General features: G+C 57.6%; 1 protein-coding gene across 1 annotated transcript in view; it reads left to right on the top strand.

Moving 5' to 3' along the window:
- The first annotated feature begins 698 nt into the window (after positions 1-698).
- TG (thyroglobulin) overlaps positions 699-22,709 on the top strand; it is a 154,775-nt gene continuing 132,764 nt past the window's right edge. The window contains exons 1-14 of the mRNA XM_036337618.1: positions 699-765; positions 1,967-2,075; positions 2,353-2,450; positions 3,888-4,091; positions 5,119-5,278; positions 10,839-10,945; positions 11,639-11,782; positions 12,259-12,444; positions 13,694-14,776; positions 15,413-16,000; positions 17,177-17,416; positions 20,903-21,037; positions 21,367-21,444; positions 21,963-22,075. Of these exons, the coding sequence (XP_036193511.1) occupies positions 699-765; positions 1,967-2,075; positions 2,353-2,450; positions 3,888-4,091; positions 5,119-5,278; positions 10,839-10,945; positions 11,639-11,782; positions 12,259-12,444; positions 13,694-14,776; positions 15,413-16,000; positions 17,177-17,416; positions 20,903-21,037; positions 21,367-21,444; positions 21,963-22,075 (3,312 nt within the window). The remainder of the gene's footprint in view (positions 766-1,966; positions 2,076-2,352; positions 2,451-3,887; positions 4,092-5,118; positions 5,279-10,838; positions 10,946-11,638; positions 11,783-12,258; positions 12,445-13,693; positions 14,777-15,412; positions 16,001-17,176; positions 17,417-20,902; positions 21,038-21,366; positions 21,445-21,962; positions 22,076-22,709) is intronic.

Below are 22,709 nucleotides of genomic sequence, written 5' to 3'. Positions count from 1 at the left end.
TCATAGGTAAATGCTCAACCACTGAGCCACGCCGGCCGGGCCATCCTATGCTACTGATTGTGTCTGTTTTGTTCTCTGCCATCCCCTCACTGCCTGGCTCCTGTCTGCTACTGATGGGCCCTAAACAAACACTTGTAGAGGGAAGGAGGGAAGGAGGGAAGGAGGGAAGGAGGGAAGGAGGGAAGGAGGGAAGGAGGAAGGAAGGAAGGAGGGAAGGAGGAAGAGGAAGGAGGGAAGGAGGGAAGGAGGAAGGGAAGGAGGGAAGGAGGGAAGGAGGGAAGGGAAGGAAGGAGGGAAGGAGGGAAGGAGGGAAGGAGGGAAGGAAGGAAGAGGGAAAGAAGGAAGGGTGGGGGATGGAAGCAAGGAAGGGGGATTGCTTTCTCCCTGTGGGCCTGAGCCTGTTGCCCACAAAGCCCCGAGCTTCGTCTTTTCTGTGTACAGATGAATTTGGAAGCCACCCAACCCTCTTCTGCACCCCCATGTCCTCAGCAAGACTCTCACCCCCGACTGGCCACACGAGTGTCCTCGGGGAGCAGACGCGGTGGAGGAGCCCTTGTGCGCAGCAGAGGAGACAGGGCGGCGCTGCTCTCCTGAGTGCCCGTGGGCGGGGGCAGTGGGCATAGCAGCTCCATAAAGGCTCCCTGGCCAGAGCCCTGGGCCAGAGCGCCTCTCCCCCTTCACCCCCTGAAGGGCCCAGGATGGCGCTGGCCCTGTGGATCTTCGGCCTGCTGGCCTCTGCCTGCCTGGTGTCAGCCAACATCTTTGGTGAGTTCCCCACCCAAGGCCATGGAGCAGCAGGAGGAGGCCAGAGCCCCTCAGCCAGCCAGGCTCTGCCCCAGGGCCTTTGCATATCCTTGGTCTCATTAATCCCTGCAGTGTCCCCAGGTCACTTATTTGCTTTTTCCTTTCTAGATGAAGAGACAGAGGTTCTGAGAGGAGGTCTCAACTGTCTAAGGTCACTTAGCTTGTGATTGGTGCACAGGAGATGGGAAATGCCATCTTCCTAATCTAATTCTAACTCCCCGCACCCCATGCTGTTAGCAATTTTTGTAAAAATATATTTTTATGATTTCAGAGAGGAAGGGAGAGGGAGACAGAGACAGAAACAGCAATAGTGAGAGAGAATCATGGATCGGCTGCCTCCTGCACGCCCCACACAGTGGATTGAGCTCGCAACCTGGGCAGGCGCCCTGACCAGGAATGGAACCATGACCTCCTGGTTCATAGGCTGATGCTCAGCCCCTGAGCCACGCCGGCCGAGCCGCTCATAGCAAGCTTTCGACATGGACAGTGTTTTATTTCTTAGCTGTCTCGAGGCCCAGGTCATCAGGTGTGGGCAGTCAGCAGGGAGTGTGAAACCTACCCGTGGGGGGCATGCACCTGCGTCCTGGGCGCGGCTCCGCCACTTCCTGTGGGACTCTGGGTGCGTCTAGGCTTCCGTTTCCTCACTGGAAAGGAAGAGGTGGCACTTGCCTCCTGATGCGATCTCTGAGTGAGCCTTGCATGTTTCATGTGTCTCAATGCAAACAAGACACGTGAGACTCATCCACTAATTCCTATTTCTACTCTGTGCCTGGGGTGCTCTGTCTGCAGGGAGGGCTTGATAATTCGACGGCACCCCCTTGCTGGTGTTCCGCCAAACCCGACCGCGGCTGGGGGGTGGGCATGCAGTCCACGGTTTGCCCTGAACCCTTCTCTCGGCAGCTGTGTGGCCCTGAGCAGGTCCCTTTCCCTGCCCGGCCTTAGTGTCACATGGACAGAATGGAGATTCCACCCCCTCCGCCCCTCCCAGGTTTATGTTGAGAATTAAATGAGCTCCTGTCATACCTGGAAAAGTGTGATCAGTTGAAAAATTATGGGTTGGGACCTCATGGTTGGTGGTGATGCCAGAAATAAGACCCTGTGCCTTCGGGACCCGTCCTGGTTCCGGAGTCCAGGCCACGCGCTGACGCGCCCCTCTCCGCAGAGTACCAGGTGGACGCCCAGCCGCTCCGTCCCTGCGAGCTGCAGCGGGCCAGGGCCTTCGGGGAGCGAGCCGGCCACGTGCCCCAGTGCGCCGAGGACGGCAGCTTCCAGTAAGGGCTCCCTCCCTCCGCCATGTGGACGTGCAGGGTCTGAAGGGCCTTAAAAACCACCTCATCCTCCTCCTGGGGCTAGAGCATGGGTGACGAGGCTGCAGAGGTCAGCGAGCCAGGAGAGGAGAACTTGCCTTCCCATCACCCCCCTACTCACCCCCACTCCCTCTCTCCCTCATCACATGCATCACAGCCGGGGAGATGGGAGGCCAAGGGAAGGGAGCTGGGTGCGGCTTCGGGAGCCCTCATGTGTCCATGCCGGTGTCTCCCGCCTCAGGACCGTCCAGTGCCGGAGTGACGGCCGCTCCTGCTGGTGTGTGGGCGCCGACGGCAGGGAGGTGGCTGGCAGCAGGCAGCCCGGGCGGCCCTTGGCGTGTAAGTGTGCAAGGGGGTGACGGGGTGTCCCATGGGAAGGGGGGGCCTGGCTAGGGCCACACACACCTGGGAAAGAGCTCTGGGTGTGGCACGTGACCAGGCCCGTGTCCCTCTGGGCTGCTGGTGCTCCTGGCGTGAGGCCGACAGTCCTGCACGCCAGGCCTGTGCCCGCAGGGCTCCTGTGCAATCATGTGGGACCATCAAAGCACTTGGTGAGCAAGTGGGTGCTGAGTCCCCCTGTGCCAGGGCCTGGGCCTGGGTCCCGCTGTGAGCAGACATTCCAGGCTGTGACCCAGAGAGCAGCTCGGGCAGCCCAAACGCGCCTCACTGAGTGTTTCTGAGATTTGAGGCTCGGGGAACAGCTTCCCTGTTAAAATAGCGACTATGATGAGAACTCAAATTAACAGCCCCTGTTTGGGGCATGACTTAGTTAAGCCTAAAACAAAGACCAGCTTAAGCTGGCCACATTTAGTTAGTTGGTTAGTTAGTCCTCGCCCAAGGATGTTTTTCTGTTGATTTTTAGAGAGAGTGGAAGGAAGGGGGAGAGACAGAGAGAAACATCGATGTGAGAGCGACACCTCGGTGGGTTGCCTCCCACACATCAAGGGATCAGGGCTGGGGATCGAGCCTGCGACCCAGGTACGTGCCCTTGACCGGAACTGAACCCACAGCCCTTCATCTCATGGGCTGATGCTTTATCCACTGAGCCAAAACAGCTAGGGTTTTTTTTTTCTTCTTTAAACTTAATTAAAGTCTTTTGAGGTCATCTTTAAATGGTGAGATTGAGTCTAGGACCAGCGATCCTGTCGGGGAGGAGAGCTGGGACTTGGGCGCTGGCCTTTCGGGGCCGGCCCGCTGGGTGGGGAGCAGGCTGGCTCCTGACACTCCCTGGATGACACTGGCCAGGCCCCACGCCCCACGGCGCTGCGGCTCCTCATCTGTACCGGGAACCTAGGATCAGCCTCACGGGTGTGTGAGGGTTAACACACGTGTACAACCCCCGGCGCACAGGGGTGTTCGGTAGGGGCAGGCATCGTTCTGTCACTCCTCCTCCTCTCGCTGAGGAAGGCACATGGACTTTCTGATAAGTCTATCGATGAGGAGAGGGAGGCACAGATTGGGGAAGGGACTGCCCCCAGGCTGCACAGCAAGCACGCAGGACTATTCGGACGGAGACAAGCCCTGTTCACAGCCAGGCCTGTACCCCATCCACACCCACCTCTGCAGCACCAGGCGGCGGGGTGTCCGGGAGACCGATGGGCAGGGGGCAGCCTGCCCTTCCCGGCCTCGGCCGCAGGATGCTGGAAGGAATCCCGGGACAGAGGTGGACACGCTGGTCCTGAGCCTGCCCCCAGTGCGCTGAGCATCCACGGCCTGTGCAACCTCTCGGGAGGCCGGGAAGTCTGGGCTGAGACCTGACGCTGGCCTCGCCCACAGGCCTGTCCTTCTGCCAGCTGCACCGGCAGCAGGTCTTGCTGAGCGGCTACCTCAACGGCACGGCCGCCTCCTCCCTCCCTCAGTGCCAGGGCTCGGGGGCGTACGCGCCGGTGCAGTGTGACGTGCGGCGGGAGCAGTGCTGGTGTGTGGACACGGAGGGCATGGAGGTGTACGGGACCCGCCAGCGGGGCAGGCCCACGAGATGTAAGTCCCCAAGCTCCCCGGGGAGGGGGTGTGCTCTCCCCACAGGACAAGGGCAGAGGGCCCGGCCCTCGGTGCAGAGATGAAAGCATTTACGGAAGATCTTATGACTTCTTTTAAAAATAATGTCTAATGGCCTTTATTTATTATTATTGTCTTTTAAAATCTTTATTGTTGAAAGTATTACATATGCCCCCTCTCCCTCCACTCCTATTGACCTTTCCTAGCCTGCCCTGCCCCCGCCCCAGGCCTTCGCCACCCGATTGTCTGTGTCCGTGGGCTCTGCATGTAAGCATCCAAGGTTTTTGGTTGATCACTTCCCACCCAAACACCTCCGTCACCTTCCCTCTGAGGTTCGAGTCTGTTCCACGCTTATATTTTTTATTTTGTTAAAATGTGTTTTTATTGATGTGTATAGAGAGAAGAAGGGAGAGGGTTAGAGAGACAGAAACAACGATGAGAGAGCAACATCATCAGCTGCCTCCTGCACATCCCCCACTGGGGATCGAGCCGCAACCTGGGCACGTGCCCTGACTGGGGGTGGCACCAGCCACCTCTTGGTTCCTAGGTTGATGCTCAACCACGGAGCCCACCAGCCGGGCCCTGCTGATTCTGTCTAATGCAGCGGTTCTCAACCTGTGGGTCGCGACCCCTTTGGCGGTCGAACGACCCTTTCACAGGGGTCGCCTAAGACCATCCTGCATATCAGATATTTACATGACGATTCATCACAGTAGCAACATGACAGTTATGAAGTAGCAACGAAAATAATGTTATGGTTGGGTCACAACATGAGGAACGGTATTTAAAGGGCCAGAAGGTTGAGAACCACTGGTCTAATGTTTCACGTGGTGGTGGGGGATCAGTACTCGCCGGCTGGTGCTCAGGAGCATCGCAGGATCTCGGTGACCTGGTTCCCTGTCTGGGTCTCAGCTGGCACGTGGGTGCGTGACTCTGGGCCTGTGGACTGCAGAGGCACATGCACCTGCTCATACACGAGACGTGAGCATTTCTCCTTGGAAACGTCTAGGTCCCAGGAGCTGTGAGATCAGGAGCCGCCGCCTTCTGCACGGAGTGGGGGACAAGTCGCCCCCCCAGTGTTCTCCGGACGGCGGGTTTCTGCCCGTGCAGTGCAAGTTTGTCAACACCACGGACATGATGGTCTTCGACCTGGTCCACGGTTACAACAGGTAAGGGGAGCCGGCCTCGGGCGCGCCCGTCGCTCACCTGGGGGCCGGTGCTGCGAGGTGTCGTGCCCTCGGCCTGGTGGGAATCAGAGAGGCAGGCCGGGGTTCCTACGCTGCGGAAGGACCTCTGAAGGGCGGCCGCGTTGTGACAAAGCACGCTGGCAGCCGCTATGCCAATGAAAATGCATGAATCCTCGGGCTCAGCCAGCCCGCGGGAGTAAAAGCACCAGCAGGTGAGGACATAGGTACTAGGAGGTCTCCTGCATCCGTTTCCATCGGAGCAGAAACCTGGGAACAAAGTGACTGAGCCCCCCGCGGTCCCCAGCGTACATGTTTATGCGGCGTTGAGCAGAACGCATCGGAACTGCGCCAGCTCAAGGGTTGAGGGTTCTGCAGCGTAGCATGCGCACGCTACAAGGTACAGGGTACGGATAGCAGGGTAGGACTTAGTTTTTATGTATTTATTTAATTTTTTAAGATTGATTTCAGAGATGAAGGGAGAGAGAGAGAGAGAAACATCAATGAAGAGAGAGAATCATTGACCGGCTGCCTCCTGCACACCCCCTACTGGGGATGGAGCCCGCAACCCGGTCGTGCGCCCTGACCTGGAACCGAACTGTGCCGTCCTGGTTCATAGGTCCACGCTCCACCACTGAGTCGCTGACCAGGCTGATTCGGGTCCTTTCATGTGCACCTCGGCAAGGGTGGTTTTCCTGTGGCTGTGGAGCACCGGGCGGCACAGGCAGTGGTGTGAATGGGCGCGAGCTGGGTGGGGACACAGGCACGGCGGGCCGGGCTCCTGTGGGGAGGGATCAGCAGCCACGGCAGACGGTGCTGTGAGAAGCACGGGCATGGTCATGTCTATGCTTTTCTGTGAATTGTCTATGCATGTGCTTGCAAGTAAGTTTAAAGATGTAAATAGCAAACCTCAAAAGGGAGGCACACGGTGGATCTCTGCCAAGTCATCAGATCACTTGCCCATTCTTGTGAAGGCCCCGGGGGTGGGGGGTGGGGAGGGGGATGAGTTGGGCCATTCTGAATGCCGCTGATCCTCCTTATCCGCAGCTTTGCTTTCTGAGGTTTCAGTTACTCGAGGTCCGCCCTGGCCAGTTTGGCTCAGTGGGTAGAGCGTGGGCCCATGGACTGAAGGGTCCTGGGTTCGATTCTGGGCAAGGGCACATACCTCGTGGCAGGCTCCATGGGGAGGCAACCAATCAATGTGTCTCTCTCACATGGATGTTTCTTTCTGTGTGTCTCTCCCCCTCCCTTCCACTCTCTCTAAAAATCAATGGAAAAATATCCTCAGGGGAGGATTAACACAAAACAAAACAATAACTCTAGGTCCACCACAGTCCAAAAAATATGAAAGGCGGAATTCCAGAAGTCAACAATTCACACGTTGCAAATTGCAGGGCGCTCTGGGTCACGTGAGGAAGTCTTGCAGTCCACTTGGATGTGACTCAGCCCTGCGTCCAGCGTCGCTGTCGCTGCTCTGCCCGCGGGCACCTAGGAGCCACGTTGGCTATCAGATCGATACCCTGTCGTGGTGTCCTGGTGGCTGGTGGCAAGTCTCCCCGATTTTATTTATTAACGGTCCCAAAGCGCAAGAGCAGTGATGCTGGCGGTCCAGGCCCGCCCCGGAGAGGCCGGCAAGGGCTCCCTTGAAGGAGAAGGTGAGCGCAGCCCAGGTAGACGCCCACAGGCCTTGACCGCAGTGTATCGGTACAGTTGTCCTGCTTCATTACTCGCTGCTTTCTTTGCCTCTCTTTCCGTGCCTGCTTCAGCATTTAAGCTTTAGCACAGGTGTGTCTGTGTAGGAAAAAGCAGTCTAAATGGTATAGAGATAGGGTTTGCTGCTCTGTGGTTTCAGGCATCCCCTGGGGGTCTTGGGACGTAGCCCCCAGGGATCAGGGGGGACTAGAGTAAAAATAACTGAGCATATTAGGCTGAGAATACTGGTGGGAATTCTCTTGGAGGAGCGACCCTCTCTGTGGCTGTCCTCCAAACGCCCCGTTTCTTTCCCTGTGTGAGAGGGGGGGGCCTCGGGCTGTGCTGTGGTGGGAGCTGCCCCACGGGCTGGGCTTGTGGGAGCTGCAGGGTAATTGAAGAACTGGGGAGTTTTAAGTTGAACCCTCAAGTTTCTGTTCGTGTAGGTAAAAATAGCTGAACACCAGCAGTTTCACTTGTTCAACCTGACATGCGAAATTCCGAGTTCCTGATTCTGAGGAACAAGGTGGGGGCTGTGTGCGTTCTCCCGCAGCACCGGGAAACGGGCCCGGAAATGCTGCTTTTGGACGGAGCATGCACCCTCCGGTGCTCCCGGTGTTCACGCTGCCTGCCCCATCCGTCTGCAATACCTGCCTGGCCCCGTAGCATTTGTCCTTGTGACTCTCATTCGGACTCTGACAGTGTTTGGCAAAGTGACCTAGTCCCTTACCTTCTCTGAGCCTCAGTCTCCCCATCTGTAAAATGGGGACAGCTCCCTGCTTCTTAGGGTGTGGTGAAGACCCGATGAAACCTTGTCTATGAAACCACTGTGAAAACTATAAATATGATGCATTTCTAGGAATTAATAGTGTATAATCCAACTTCAGCAAATTTAGATTAGGTTCTTCCACCACCACGCAGGCCCAGGGACTGGCCTGCCTGTGCGCATATAAGCATCTCCACAGAGTCTGATTTAGTGGTGCTCATTGATGCAAACCAGTGCGTGCTCAGTTCAAGTTCAAGTGGGTGCTTGCCTCATACAGGGAATTGACATCCTTCAGCCCACTTTAATCCTTACAAGGAAAATCGAATGGATGTTCATGGTCTCTAGCGTACACATGAGGAATTGAAACACCAGAGGTTAAGGAACTCCCTCTGAGAAGCACGGTCAGTCTGACTTCTTTTACTCTCCCACACAACCTCGATCCATCTATTTCCCCTACAGGGCGTGGCATAGAGCCTCGCACACAGCACACAGTAGGCCTACAATGTAGATTTACACTCCCTGCATCGGGAACTTCGCTGGTGCCACTTTGAGGCACAATTCACAGCTCCTTCCACAAGAGGGCAGTCGAGTTAAATGCAAAAGTTCAGGACTAAGCATCCATTGTTTAAGACAAACAAAACAAAATGTACTCCTGAAATGGGATCCTTTCTTTTTTGTAAGCAAGCATGTAGTCTCAGAGTGCGTTTGATTTAAGAAGGTCATGGGAAGGGTCAGGTAGTTGGTTACTGGAAGCCCAGCCATATTCAGGAATTTTCTGATAAGCAGCCCTGGGCCCAGCGACTCCCCAGGGCGCAGTGGCAGGAGCCAGGGAGGCCACATGGAAAGTCTAGACTTAGCACCCAGGGTTGCCAGATAAAAAAGCACAGATGGCCAGTTATACCTCAATTCAGATAAGCAGGGGGCGCTTTCTGTCGTATAAATATGCTCCTCCCCACTATTGCACCACGGATTTTGAGCCTGAGGTGAGGGGTGGGAATATCTTAATAACCATTGTAGTTGGACTTAGAAAAAAATGGACTGGGATTGGGGCAAAGCAGAGTGGGTGATGGGAGGCGACTCTGGGAGTTTGGGGGCTCGGGGACCGGACCAGGAGAGAGGGGATGACTTGGGCTAGAGTAGCTCACGGAGAGGAGGGTGGAGAGACGCAGCACGTTTGGAGGAGGGTTTACTAGGTGAAATCCACAGGACTTGGTGGGGGAAGAGAGAGGGAGGGCGAGGGCAAGGGAGAGCGCAGGGTGAGTTTGGCTTTTCTTTGGGGTGGCAGAGAAGGGTGGGGGATCCGTGAGAGGGAGGTGAACGCGTGGCCGAGGCCCTCGGGCCCTGGGTGGGATGAAGATGGCTCAAAGACCCTGCCAATGACAATGGCAGAAGCAGCCAATAGTGACGATGATTGTGCTGCGGGAGGAGTCCCACATTCACAGATGGTGGTACCGGTTCTGACATCGGGTTGCCTATCCAATTGGATTTCAGGAGAAGGAACTCAGGGAAGGTTCAGAGCTTGCACTTACTTGAACTTACATTCGGACACGAATGCAGAGCAGGCAGGGTGCCCTCAGGACCCTGCCCTGTCGCAGTGGCAGCTCTCCATCCGATGCGCTGCTGTTGTTGAACAAGCCTTAGCAGTGGACGAGGGTCCCTGGCCCCTGGTCGTGGCCGGGTGACCTTGAACCAATCCTTCTTTACTCTGAATCCCAATATCCTCGTGTATGAGCAAGTTGATGTATTTGACATTTTGCAGATCATCTTTTACAGAGCAGTGGCTGAATGAACGGAAGTCATGCTTATGCTACGAAAAGCCCTTTGAGAATGGAATCATCCCAGGTTCCAAAGAATGAGCTTTTATTATACACCTCCAGTTGGGCAAAGTGAGCGTTCAGTTTCTATTAAGCATGACTCACAAACTGTAGCAGTCTTTTGTCTCTAACTTCTATGGTGTCTATAACGCACGCACAATCATAGACCAACAACATGGAACAAATCCATCATTCTGTAGCACTTTCCTAGGCTTTTTTTGCATATTCATATCCACTCAAATTACCGTTCAGGCTGCGAGCAGATTCTGCACAATACATCGCCTCCCAGGCCTGGCTCATTTGCATGCCCATCCCAGCGGGTGTATGTGCAGGCCATTGCGCACTCTACCCTTTTCACGCGATGTTGCGTACACACCCATTGAGGGGGTTGACTCCGATTTACTCTTCATTTTCCGATCCCCGGGCACGGATGTGGCTTCAGTAGATTGCTGGGCTGATGCCACAGCCGCAGGCTCTGGGTGCTGACGGTTTGGGGATAGATTCCCAGGCACAGGTGGAAGCACATCAGGCTCGGGCCTCGGGGACCCGCTCCCTGGGACGTAAGACGAACCCCTCAGCATTGCCTAAAGCAGCAGCAAGCCCTCCGGTTGCTAAGTCACTGACTATGGGAAGGACTCCTGCCTGTGGCTTTGCATCACCGGCGTCTCAGATGACGTCCCGGTGGGAACGCAGCCAGTTAGCCCCGTAGCAGTCGCCAGGTCAGACGTGAGTTACGTACGCTTTTCCTCAGCCTTCGGAAAGGGTTGGCTCGCCCTCGTGAGTGATGTCATATTGATTTTGTGTTTTTGCAAACTGCGGGCCTGGGAAATGGCCTGCTCAGGAACTTCCTGTGGGGGGATCTGGCTCCCTGACAAGCTCTTGACAGACCCTGAAGGCCCGAAGCTGTTTGATCTCCCAGATGAGGTCATCGCCCTGTGCCACATGTGTGCACAGCAGCCAGGCCTTGCGCCTCTAGAGTTATGTTCTAGAAGGGAACGCATTCAGGCCACGTGCGTTACCTGTGTTCCGCCCGATGCTGCGAGACACGGGCTCGGGTGTAAATCGGTCGAGTGCCACGAGTGAGGAAGACGGCCAGTGGGTAGAGGACAGCTAGGCACAGCTCAGGCCGGTAACACCGATTTAGGAAAGACACACACTCCGCAGGAAGCCTGGAGCCCATGGCACGAGATGAATGATCAGAGGCGCCTTTTCCCGCATCTGTTCGCCATGCGTTGCCTTTTAAGAAACGGTGACCGTCCATGTCCTGCCCCTTCAGGTTTCCAGATGCTTTCCTGACGTTCAGCGCCTTCCGGAGAAGGTTCCCGGAGGTGTCCGGGTACTGTTACTGCGCGGACAGTCAAGGGCGGGAACTGGCTGAGACAGGTGAGCGCGCCTCAGGCCATCCCAGGGGCGGGTGGCATCGCCAGGCCCGAGGGCCTCCACCTCATTACCCGCAGAGCGGAGGGAGCCGTGTGGCCTGAGCCCCGGCCAGGCTGCCCTGTGTCCGAGGGACATGGTGCTCTGAGCATGGCTGCTCTGGCCCGTGGGGCCCCTTGGTGGGCACGGGAGAGGCGCCCCCTCCTGGCAGAGGCAGCTCTGCGCGGGGCCAGTGGAGGAGCAATGGGCTCCCGTCTCCTCTCTGGCATCAAGCTCCTTGGGTGTGAGCAGCCTGCACAGTGGTACCCACAGCCCTGGCTTAGGAACCAGTAAAAGCTGGTTCAGGTCTTATGCCCACTTGATGCCGATGAAGGCTCTAGTCTGGTCCTCTTTTTTTTTTTAAATCCTCACCCGGATTTTAGAGAGAATGGAAGGGAGGGAGAGGAGGAGGAGAAAGAAACACCCATCCATTGGTTGTCTCCCGCGTGGGCCTGACCGGGCAGGCCGAGGATCTGGCCTGTAACTCAAGGAATGTGCCCTTGACCGGGAATCGAACTTGCAACCCTTCGGTCTGCAGGCGACTCTCTAACCACTGAGCGACCAGCCAGGGCAGCTCAGGTCCTCTTCCTACCCATGTACGTGGCGAGATCAGGACCCCCTTTGGGAAGGAAGCTGCACCTTGACACTGTCTCTGCTCAGGTCTGGAGCTGCTGCTCGATGACATTTACGACACTGTTTTCGCCGGCCTGGCCCTCGCACCCACCTTCACGGACACCACCCTGTACCGGATCCTGCAGAGGCGCTTCCTCGCCCTTCAGCTCGTCCTTTCCGGCAGGTTCCGATGTGAGTCACCAGCTGGCGACAGATGCCCCCGCTGCTGCTGGAAGGGAAGCTCTGGGGTCTGAAAATGGCTGCGGTCCCCTTGGCTGCAGTCTCCCTGGCTGCAGTTTCTGTGGCTGAGGTCTCCGTGGCTGTGGTCCCTGTGGCTGAGGTCTCTATGGCTGTGGTCCCTGTGGCTGCAGTCTCTGTGGCTGTGGTCCCTGTGGCTGTGGTCCCTGTGGCTGTGCTCCCTGTGGCTGTGGTCCCTGTGGCTGAGGCCTCCATGGCTATGGCCCCTGTGGCTGAGGTCCCTGTGGCTGCAGTTTCTGTGGCCGAAGTCTCTGTGGCTGCAGTCCCTGTGGCTGAGGTCTCCATGGCTGTAGTCACATGGTTGTTCCTGCAGAGTATGGGGGGCGTGAATGTCACCAGCAAGCAGAATGCGTGCTGTGCGCCCACCAGGGGCTGTTGCCTGTCTTCTCTCCCCCGTGGATTTCCTCCAGGCCCCACGAAGTGTGAAGTGGAGCGGTTCACAGCGACCGACTTCGGTCACGCCTACGTCCCGAGCTGCCACCGAAACGGGGACTTCGAGGCGGTGCAGTGCCAGAGGGGAGGCCCGTGCTGGTGTGCGGATGCCCAGGGCAAGGAGGTCCCGGGGACTCGGCGGCAGGACGCGGCGCTGCCTTGCGGTGGGTCTCCCATCGAGGGTGTCCTGTTGGGGTCTCCTCAGGTCCTACGACTTCGTTTCTCTGGACCACCCGCTCCAGGACGTAACCGAGACACTGGAATTCGAATTTAAACTGACTCTTCTAAACATGATTGTGGTCATCCTAGGATATTCAGATAGAATGACCTGGCCACGCACGGTGTTGACTGAGTTGATCACTATTTAATGAGTAATTTCAAAGGAAGGTCAAGAAACCTTGAAGAAGGTGTGCGAAGTGGGTTTACCAAGCGTGCATCGTTCTGTTACATTACAGGACCGATCATCTCTCCTATGACATAGCATAGTAGTACATATTGCAGCGTAGAAAAATGTTTATTGTAGGGAATACTAACAGCACTTAAATAGGCTTTCTATCCTCAAAGAGACTATACTAGCCAGCCGAGACGAGGCTACGCACAGAGAAGAATTAGGCGGCCACACGAAGAGCGGATAATGAAGCTCTCAGTCCATGCAGGGTTCCAGCACGAGTGTGCCGGAAACCGGCTGCATTAAAAATAGGAATTGGTTGGTGTACCTGCCGCCTAGGGCTGCTGCCCCCAATGACCACGCACTGGGTGGCTTAAACAACAGACACTTACTCTCTCTCCGTCCTGGAGGCTGGAAGGCGGAGACCCAGGGGTCAGCAGGGCTGCGCTCTCCCTAACGGTGCCCAGGAAGCATCCTTCCTGCCCCGTCCTCGTGAGGCCTCGGCCCCAGCCGGCTGCGCTCTCCCAGTCTCTGCCCTCGCGTGGCTTCTTCCTGTGTGTCTGTCCATCTCATCACGTGTCCTTCTGGGCAGGACACCAGCCATTGATGCAGGGCCCTCTCTAATCCTGTGGGACTTCATCTCAACTAATCACACGAGATCAAGTTCCACGGCTCCAGGTGGACGTGAATGAGGGGTGAGGGAGGAGGGACACGTTCCAGCCCAGGATGCTGGTGCACGTGTGCGGCGGGTTTTCTGAAAGTGGGCCGATGTCTAGAGACTTCCCTCAGCGGGGGGTCGCCCACCAGGGAGGGCCAGGAGAGGAAGGCATGTCTGCTGGAAAACTCGTTCCCCAAAGGGGCCTCCCTGGACGCGGCTCGGAGCGAAAGCTAAAAATAAAAGGACGGAGGGGAAAAGGTGTAGGCATCCTGGGATGAATGTTCTGACATCGTGCTAGTGGGGAGCTCTGAGGGGCTGCCCAGGGGCTGGTGATGCTAACCCCATTTCCTCTGCTTGCCCCGTGCAGCTGGCGCCGGGTCCTGCTCCTCCGAGAGGCGGCGGGCCCTGTCCAGGCTCCGCTTCGGGCCCTCGGGCGACCTCAGCCTCCGGCGCTCCTTCGTGACCCCCCGGAGAGGAGCCGGAGGGGCCCCGCCCTGCCCGCCCGCCATCAAGCAGCTCTTTGTGGACTCGGGGATCCTCCGCTCCCTCATCGAGGGGCAGAACCCACTGTTTCCCGCCGCAGGGAGTCTCCTCCCAGAAGCTGTCCGAGGGCTTTTCCCCTCCCGCGAGCTGGCTCGTCTTGCCCTTCAGTTTACCGCCAACCCAAAGCGCCTCCAGCAGAACCTCTTTGGGGGGAGATTTTTGGCGAACGTCGGCCAGTTTAACTTGTCGGAAGCCCTTGGCACAAGAGGCAGCTTTAACTTCAGTCAGTTTTTCCAGCGACTCGGCCTCCCAGGCTTCCAGGGTGGAGGAGGACTTGTCAATCAAGCCAAACTCCTCTCTGTGGGACTGGATTCGAATCCTGCTGTGGAAACGCCCGGAGCCGCTAAGGAAGGCAGGGCTATGAATAAGACAATTGTGGGCAGCTTTGGCTTTGAGGTCAACGTGCAAGAGAACCAAAACGCCCTGAAATCCCTCGCTTCTCTCCTGGACCTTCCGGAATTTCTTCTGTTCTTGCAGCATGCGGTGTCTGTGCCGGAAGACATAGCCAGGGATTTGGGTGACGTGATGGGAATGGTGCTCAACTCCCAGGGCTGTGAGCCAACACCTGGCGGCCTTTTTGTCCCGTCATGCACGGCGGAAGGAAGCTACAAGGATGCCCAGTGCTTTGCCGGAGAGTGCTGGTGTGTGGACTCCCAGGGCAAAGAACTGCCCAGCTCCAGGGTGAGAGGTGGACGGCCAAGGTGCCCCACAGAGTGTGAGAAGCAAAGGGCTCGGAGGCTAAGCCTCGCGGGCAGCCAGCCCGCAGGCTCCAGTCTGTCCGTGCCTTCCTGTACCCGCCAGGGGCACTTCTTACCCGTTCAGTGCTTCGACTCCGAATGCTACTGTGTGGACGAGGAGGGTCAGGCCATTCCTGGAACTCAAAGAGCACCTGGGCGACCCCAGCAGTGTAAGTCCGCCGGGTGTTCCGTCTATAATCTCCGGTTCTCTCTGGGGGCCCTGACACAGTGCATTGCAGAAAAAAGAATGCAGTCACAGCGAAGCCTCACACTCTGTTAGAGGCCAAATTTCCTGGTTAATTTAAAAATTGTCCAGAAAACTCTGTTTGTTGTTGTTTAAGTATATATTTTTACTGATTTGGGAGAAGGAGAGAGAGATAGGAGCATCAATGTTGAGAGAGAATCATTGATAGGCTGCCTCCTGCACACCTCACAATGGGGATCAAGCCCACAACCCAGACATGTGCCCTGACCGGGAATTGAACCATGATCTCCTGGTTCATAAGATCGATGCTCAACCACTGAGCCACGCCAGCCGGACCAGAAAACTCTTGATAACATTAACCAATTAAATGAATAGGGAGACTTACTTGGCCTTAAGGAATTGCCCCATACCTGTCTCCAGTGTTGACAACAGCTGGTCTCCACAGTCCCCGAGCAGTGATGGGGGTGCTCTCTGTCCACAGGTGGTGGGACCTGTGGCCGTGTAAGGGCTCAGACGGAGTTTGGACACTTAAGGGCTCTGCCTTGGTCTCCTGTGCTGACCAAGCTCCTTCGCCTGACACTGTGCTCCTTTTCCCCCCCAGGCCCCACACCCTGTCAGCTGCGGGCCGAGCGCGCCTTCCTCGGGGCCGTGAGGACCCTGGTCTCCAACTCCAGCCTGCCGCCCGCTCTCTCCAGCGTCTACATCCCGCAGTGCAGCGCCCGCGGGCAGTGGCGTCCCGTGCAGTGTGACGGGCCCCCCGAGCAGGCCTTCGAGTGGTACGAACGGTGGAAGGCCCAGGACAACGGTGGCCGGGAGCTGACGGCGGCCGAACTGCTCACGAAGGTCCTGAGCTACAGAGACGCAGCCTCCGGCAGCTTCCGTCGCTTCCTGCAAAGTCTGTACGAGGCCGGCCAGCAGGGCATCTTCCCCGGGCTGGCCAGGTACTCCTCTCTCGGCGCGGTGCCACCGGCCGTGCTGGACGGGAACCGGACCCGGCCCGGGGGCAACGTCCTCCTGGAGCCCTACCTCTTCTGGCAGATCCTACGCGGCCAGCTCCGCCGGTACCCAGGGCCCTACTCGGACTTCAGCGCCCCGTTGGCGCACTTGGACCTGCGGACCTGCTGGTGTGTAGACGAAGCCGGTCAAGAACGGGAGGGCACCCGGACTGAGCCAGGCGAGGTCCCCGCATGTGAGTTCAACCCTGGGAGGAACTGAATTTGTACTTTTAAAAAAATATATATTTTTTATTGATTTTAGAGAGAGAAAGGGAGAGGGAGAGAACGACAGAAACATCAATGATGAGAAAGAATCATTGACTGGCTGCCTCCTGCAAGCCCCACACTGGGGATCAAGCCTGCGACCCAGGCATGTGCCCTTGACTGGAATCGAACCCAGGACCCTTTAGTCCTCAAGCCAATGCTCTACCCACTGAGCAAAACAGGCTAGGGCCAACCAACTCCTCTTATGATGGACTTTTTACTTGCAAGGACACTGCTGGGTGCTCGGGACCTCAGCAGGTGCTTCCGCCTTCCAGCGCTTTTAATGGGCTTGAGGGAGTGAATGAGAGGACCGATAGGAGAGCTGCTGACCGAGGTCTGGAGGTCCAGGCTGACGACAGGGCCCTGGGAGAGAGCTGCCTGCCGTGTGTGAGGCACAAGCAGAACGCGGCGGAGTCAGTGTCAAACCCAAAGGCCTTTTGCCCAATGGACCTACCAGCAGCAGCTGGAAGCAACGCCCAGGCAGTGTCATCGCTGCTATTGTCCAAGCAGAATCTCCAGCCAGCCTTGCTGCTGGTACAGGTAGTTCTAGCCATTCAAGTCCAATCCAGTCTCTCTGGTCCCTGAGGCAATGCTCAGCATCGCCCATACCTTCCTGGGGAGCGTGAAAAGCCGAATATTGGCTGTCGGCCGAAGTTAGGCTTGTAGAAGGTTTGGTAACAGAGATGTGGATGAGAGCTGCCCTGCCTGGGCATTCACATGTCAAGTTCTAGAGAAAGGCCAACCCTCGAAGTCAACACGTCACTGTCGGCTGCGGCATAGGTTAAATGAGCTCGTCTGAGGGCCTGTGCCTAGTCCATAGCCTGGAGGGGAGCAGACACCAGCGATGATTCACCTCCTTCCATAGTAGGTCCCCCATCAATGCTGAGCGAATGAGATTGTGGAGACAAAACGGAAAGAACATTCCAGGTTGTGGAAGGAGCTGGTGGGAAGGAAACAGCTGAGGCATCCATGTGTGTGCGTGCACGTGTGTGTGTGCACATGTGTGCATGTGTGGGAGGGTGTGGGAGCATCTTGGAGAGTATGCACTCTCCAAGTGAGGGAGCCATAGGTGGGGCGCACCCACCTGCAGTGTCTTCATTCCCCAGGTCCCGGCTCCTGCGCCGATGCGCAGCTGCGTGCTCTGCAGTTCATCGCGGACTCGGAGGAGGTGGTCTTGGCTTCCAACAGCTCCTGGTTCCCTCTGGGGGAGAGTTTGCTGGCGGCCACGGGAATCCGGCTGAGCAACGAGGAGCTTGGCCTGCCCCCAGGCTCCCCACCCCGGGAGGCCTTCTCCGAGCAGTTTCTGCGCGGCAGCGAGGACGCCCTTCGCCTGGCAGCACAGTCCAGTGAGTGGCGCGCTCCGGTTTCTTGTTCCATCTCTTGGGGGAGCAGGAGCCGGAGTGGGCGTTGCGGCCTCGGTTTCCCCAGGCCAGTGGGTTCCTGGGAACGCAGAGGCGGTGGTTGTGAGGTGCCCTTCCAAGCTGGATGTGCATACTCTCCAAGATGCTCCCACACCCTCCAGCGCCAGCCCGCAGGCCCTGTGAAGCCAAGCGCTCTTGCTAAAGGTGAGGGGCTCCAGCCCCCATACTCAGGCTCCCCTCCTAGCAGGCTCCAAAGTCCCCTCCATTTCTAAGAATCTAGGAGCACCCCACGGGGGAAGGAGAGGCACCCTCATCACTGAAATATTCCCGGTATCGGCTCCTTCCCCTATGAGCCCCTCGGACCCTGCCGGTGACTCCATACCCACGCCTGTGACCTGCCTGTGACCGAGAAAGAAGCTCAGAGCATCCATATAGTGCTCTCGCCCCTGGCAACAGCTCAGGGTTCCCCGACACTCCCCCTGGCCTGGCCAGGCACGTGCTGTGCTCGGTGGACAGCTAAGTCTTGCATCTGACCCCCCAGCGGTTCTGTGAGAATGACGCTGCAATCACCATCTGCGATGTTCTCAAATGCAGAAACCGAGGTTAAGCCACAGGCCCAGGTTCCCCCGTGAATAACTAGCAGAGCCTGGATGTGCAGCAGCGGGTCCGGCCCTGAGCCTCTTGCCCCGCCAGCCGGTCCCCAGGCAGCCCTGTCTCATCCCAGAGCCCCTGCTCGCCCTCCACCCCCTGCAGCCGGCTCGACAGGGTCCCCTGCCCCTCCCCGCTCTCTCACTGACCCCACACCATCCTCAGTGGGGCAAAAGGTTCCCGTTTCCAAGCCTCTCCTAAGCCCCCATCTCTGGTCATATTACTCAGCTGACACCCCATCTGGGGTTTTCTGGGCTTGGGTCACACACAGCAAAGTGGTCACCCCGACACTATCCGAGCCCCTGAGGGAGACAGAGCGCACCCACTCCTGCCTGCCCAGCCTGGGCTGCCTGCTGCCTCCGTTCTCCTGACCCCACAGGAGGGGAGAACCTCCCATGGTTCGTCCGTTTCCTGCTCCCCCGCCCCTGCCCTCTCCTTTGGAGGACCAGGCACAGGTCTCCTCTTACTCTTCCTTCGATCATGGGCCTGGCACACTGCCTGGCAGATGGCAGGAGCCCCGTTAGTGCTGGTTCACCATCCTTCCTGCTTCTGCCCCCTCCTCCTTCCTCTTCCGCCCCCTCCTGCCCCCAAGCCCTGCACTTCCTTTCTCTGTTCCTCAGAGGTGGAGGCACGAGGACTTCTGCTTTGGGCAAGAAACCAGTCGTTTAGCGTTTTGTGGCCCGGGATCTGACGCAATGAGAGTGGAGGAGTGGGATTTCGCCCGGAGCTGGGACCACTCTGGGCAGGGAGGGAAGTGGAGGCAGGGGCACGGAAGCTGTTGGTTCCTTGAATGGCGATGATGCCATTTTCTCCCGAAGTCGGGCTAAGGGGGATCCCCTCCACGCAGCGCACCCTCTGCATCTTCATTCTCGTGTCTGGTGCTCAGACAGAGGAAGTGTCCCCGGGAAGGGGCAGGGCTGCTCATTCCCCTGAATCCCTCCGGATGAGGAGAGGCGGCTGGCCTGCTGCAGAGGGGAGGGAGCTCCGTGTGTGTGTGTGTGTGTGTGTGTGTGTGCATGCAGACCTCCAGGTGTGTGTGTGTGTGCAGACCTCCAAGTGTGTGTGTGTGCATGCGCGTGTGTGCACATGCAGGCCTCTAGGTGTGTGTGTGTGTGTGTGTGTGTGTGTGTGTGTGTGTGTGCAGACCTCCAGGTCCTGAAGAGTGAGGCTGGGAGAGCCAGGACAAGGAGGGATGGAGGGCCGCAGAGCAGTGTCCTCAGTGAAGGGCTGCAGGAGGAAAGGTCCACAGCTGTGCCTGGCATGAGCTGGGTGCTGAAGCTCTTTTGATATAAATATCACACTTCCCCTGTCAAGTATTAGACCCATTTCGCAGATGGGGACACTGAGGCTCAGAGAGGTTGGCAAGTGGCTCATGATCACACAGCCATGAGGTGCCAGCCAGGAATGAGGCAGAAGCTTAGGAGACTCCTGGGTCCCGTCCGCTGCGCCAGAGCGGGTCCCGGTCTCCCAGTGGGTTCCGACCATGGCGGGTGGTGTCCTGAGGACTGTTAGGTTCTGCTCGGGGAGCCATGGCCCATCTCTGAAGGTGGTGAGTCAGGAGAAGGTCCTCCCCCCATGTGAGGCCGGTCTCTGCTCCTGGGGCTGCACTTGCCCCGCTGGCGGCTGTTCTCTTCCCTCTTTACCTCCCTCCCCCCCCCCCCCCCCCCCATGCATGCATTTCCTTCTTTTTCACTCACCAAGTATTTGAGTGCCTACTATGAGGGAGGCACTGCCCCACGTACAACATAAACTTGAATCCTTGCACCGAAGGGGGTACACGCTGCCTTGGGAGAGACAGACCTGCACCCAATGACAAGCACAGTGCCTGGTGGCCCTGGCGGGGTGCTGTGGGGGCCAGCAGGCAGGGGCAGGAAGGCTGAGCTCGGGGGCGGCTCGATGGGCAGGGCGGCCATCTGCAGGTCACAGAAGTGGGATAGCATGACCTCTCTTCCAGGGCTGAGTGAGGGTTCAGTCCACGAAAGCATGCACGTAGGTTGTGCCTGGGCCACCGCACATGTGAAATCAATGTATCTGTTACCGCTGTTTTCTCATGACCGAAGACACTTCATTGACCTGACTGATGTTACACAAACCTTATTGCAGGAGCATTGCAGACTCCTTCAAACTTCAGCCTGTGTTTTTGTTTTCAAATATTTTTATTCATTTTTGGAGACGGAAGAAGGGAGAGGGCGAGGGGGAGACACATCGATGTGAGAGCAGAGCATCGATCGATGGCTTCCTGCATGCCCCCTTCCGGGGACTGAGCCTGCAACCCGGGCCTGTGCCCTGACTGGGGATCAAACTGGTGACCTTTTGGTGCATGAGACGATGCCCAACCAACTGAGTCACGCTAGCCAGGGCCTGCATTTTTATTTTTTAAAATTTTAAAAAATATTTTTAATTGATTTCAGAGAGGAAAGGAGAGAGAGAGAGACACACACACACACACACACATCAATGATGAGAGAGAGTCATTAATTGGCTGCCTCTTGCATGCCTGCACTGGGGATTGAGCTTGCAACCTGGGCATGTGCCCTGACTGGGAATTGAACCGTGACCTCTTGGTTTAGAGGTCAACCCTCAACCGCTGAGCCACACCAGTCGGGCCTGCATTTTTATTGCATTTTTATTTGTAAAGAACAGTCTGGCGAGTGCCTCCCCCTGTTGGAGGCGCCCCTGTCTCGTTTTGGGTGGGCGTGTATGTCACGTGGATAAGGAGGCCTCCTGTGTTGGAACAGGGACGTGTGCCCCTTCTCAGTGGCAGCGCCCATGCTGCGGGCGTTTCCAGGCGGGGCCTCACCCTCTGCGCCTGTCCCTCCGCAGCTTTCGACTTCTATCAGAGTCGCCGCTCTTCCCCTGCTGCCTCCTCCGGAGCGTCCCGCCTGCGGTCCAGCCCCTACGTGCCCCAGTGTGACGCGTTTGGAAATTGGGAGCCCGTGCAGTGCCACGCGGGGACCGGTGAGGGGGATGGGCCCCTGTGGGAGGCTGAGGGGCACCCCCTTTTCATTTAGTGGGAAGAGCCCCCCTGGGGGCAGGTGAGCAGGACTCCCGGGCCCTCTTTCCCTGGCCTCCGGTGGACTCATCCATAAAATGGGAGCGGTGACTCTGCCAGCCAGAGAGCCAGGGGAGGTTAGGGTGCTAAGGCCCGTGTGGTGAGCGAGGTCGGGCAGGGGGACCGGTGGGGGACCTCCTGGCGCTATCAGCAGCGTAAAGATGGATGGTTGTTGGTGAGACACCCGCAGGGGAGCCCTGTGCACCTCCTGAGCGCTGGCCGTGGTCTCTCCCAGGGAACTGCTGGTGTGTGGACGGGAAGGGACAGTACGTGCCGGCCTCGCTGACTGCCCGCTCCTCCCAGGCCCCCCAGTGTAAGTGGAGCCCACGGATCCCCCTTCTTGACCCCGGCAGTGGGCACTCAGGGCCCCAATCAGGGGAGCTCCGAGGGCCGGCCCCCGAGGGCAGCCAGCCCGCGTTTCCCAAGTCCCCGCCCGTGTCTGGAAGACTCTCACAGGCCTCGGCCCTGCCTCGTTTCCCAGGTGGAGAGGGCCAGAGAGAGGCCAGGGCCCTGGGCTCCCCCACAGCCTCCCTGTGCAGTGTCACCTCCTTCCATGCTTTCAACAGCCACCTCCCGTCTGCTCTGCAGCCCTGCCTCTCCCCAGTTTCTGACCCGGGAAATCAGCTGCCCACTTTCCACCTCCATGATGCTGTCTCCCGCCTGGGCCTTTGTCCCTGAGCCCCAGCCTGCTCCTCGGCCGAGACTCCAGCTCTCTGTGCCGGCCTCCATCCCCCAGACCCTGGCCCTGACATCGGGCCGGCCTGGGCCCCGGCTCTCTGCTCGCCCTCCTTGGGCCTACGCAGCCTGTAAAGAGCCTTTTTCTCCCCGCAGGCCCCTCCGCCTGTGAGAGAGCGAGAGCCAGCGGGCTGCTCTCCAGCTGGAAACAGGCCGCGTCCCAGGGAGACCCTTCCCCCGACGACCTCTTCATCCCCACCTGCCTGGAGGTGAGGCTCCGTGAGTTGGGGAGGCCGAGGAGGAGCAGGCCTTCTCCGCAGGCCGGGGATGGCTTTCCTAGTGTTCGATGCATTTGTATGTGTGTTTTTAATGTTGTTTTTTAAAACTGATTTTTAGAGAGAGAGATAAAAACATCAATGATGAGAGGAATCATTGATCGGCTGCCTCCTACATGCCCCCTATTGGGGATCGAGTCCACAACCCGGGCATGTGCTCTGACCCGGGATCAGACCTTGATCCCTTAATTCCTGGGTTGAGGCTCAACTACTGAGCCACATCAGCCAGGGAATACATTTATTTTTGTTTAAAACTGTAGGGAGTTCTAGATCTGCATTGTCGCTAGAGTCCTGGCCGAGTCTGGCTGGGTGACCTTGGGCCATTTACTCACCTTCTCTAGGCCTTAGTTTTGCTTTTTGTTTTTTTTTTTATCATAGGATCAGACCACGTTTTTATCCTACCTAGTGCGAGGGCTGTTTTGAGGGCCCAAGGAAATATCACTCATGAAAACTCTTTAAAAGTCACTTACACGTGTCTGTGCTTTTCCTACAGTCACCGGGGCAAAGTTGTTTTGCAAAGTCCTTGTGTCTTAGTTTCTCAACACACATGGAAGATGTCGTCACATCG

This window comes from Myotis myotis, unplaced genomic scaffold, assembly GCF_014108235.1.
Source record: "Myotis myotis isolate mMyoMyo1 unplaced genomic scaffold, mMyoMyo1.p scaffold_m19_p_16, whole genome shotgun sequence".
In the NCBI taxonomy this organism is placed as follows: domain Eukaryota; kingdom Metazoa; phylum Chordata; class Mammalia; order Chiroptera; family Vespertilionidae; genus Myotis; species Myotis myotis.
This window is presented reverse-complemented; position numbering and strand designations above follow the sequence as displayed.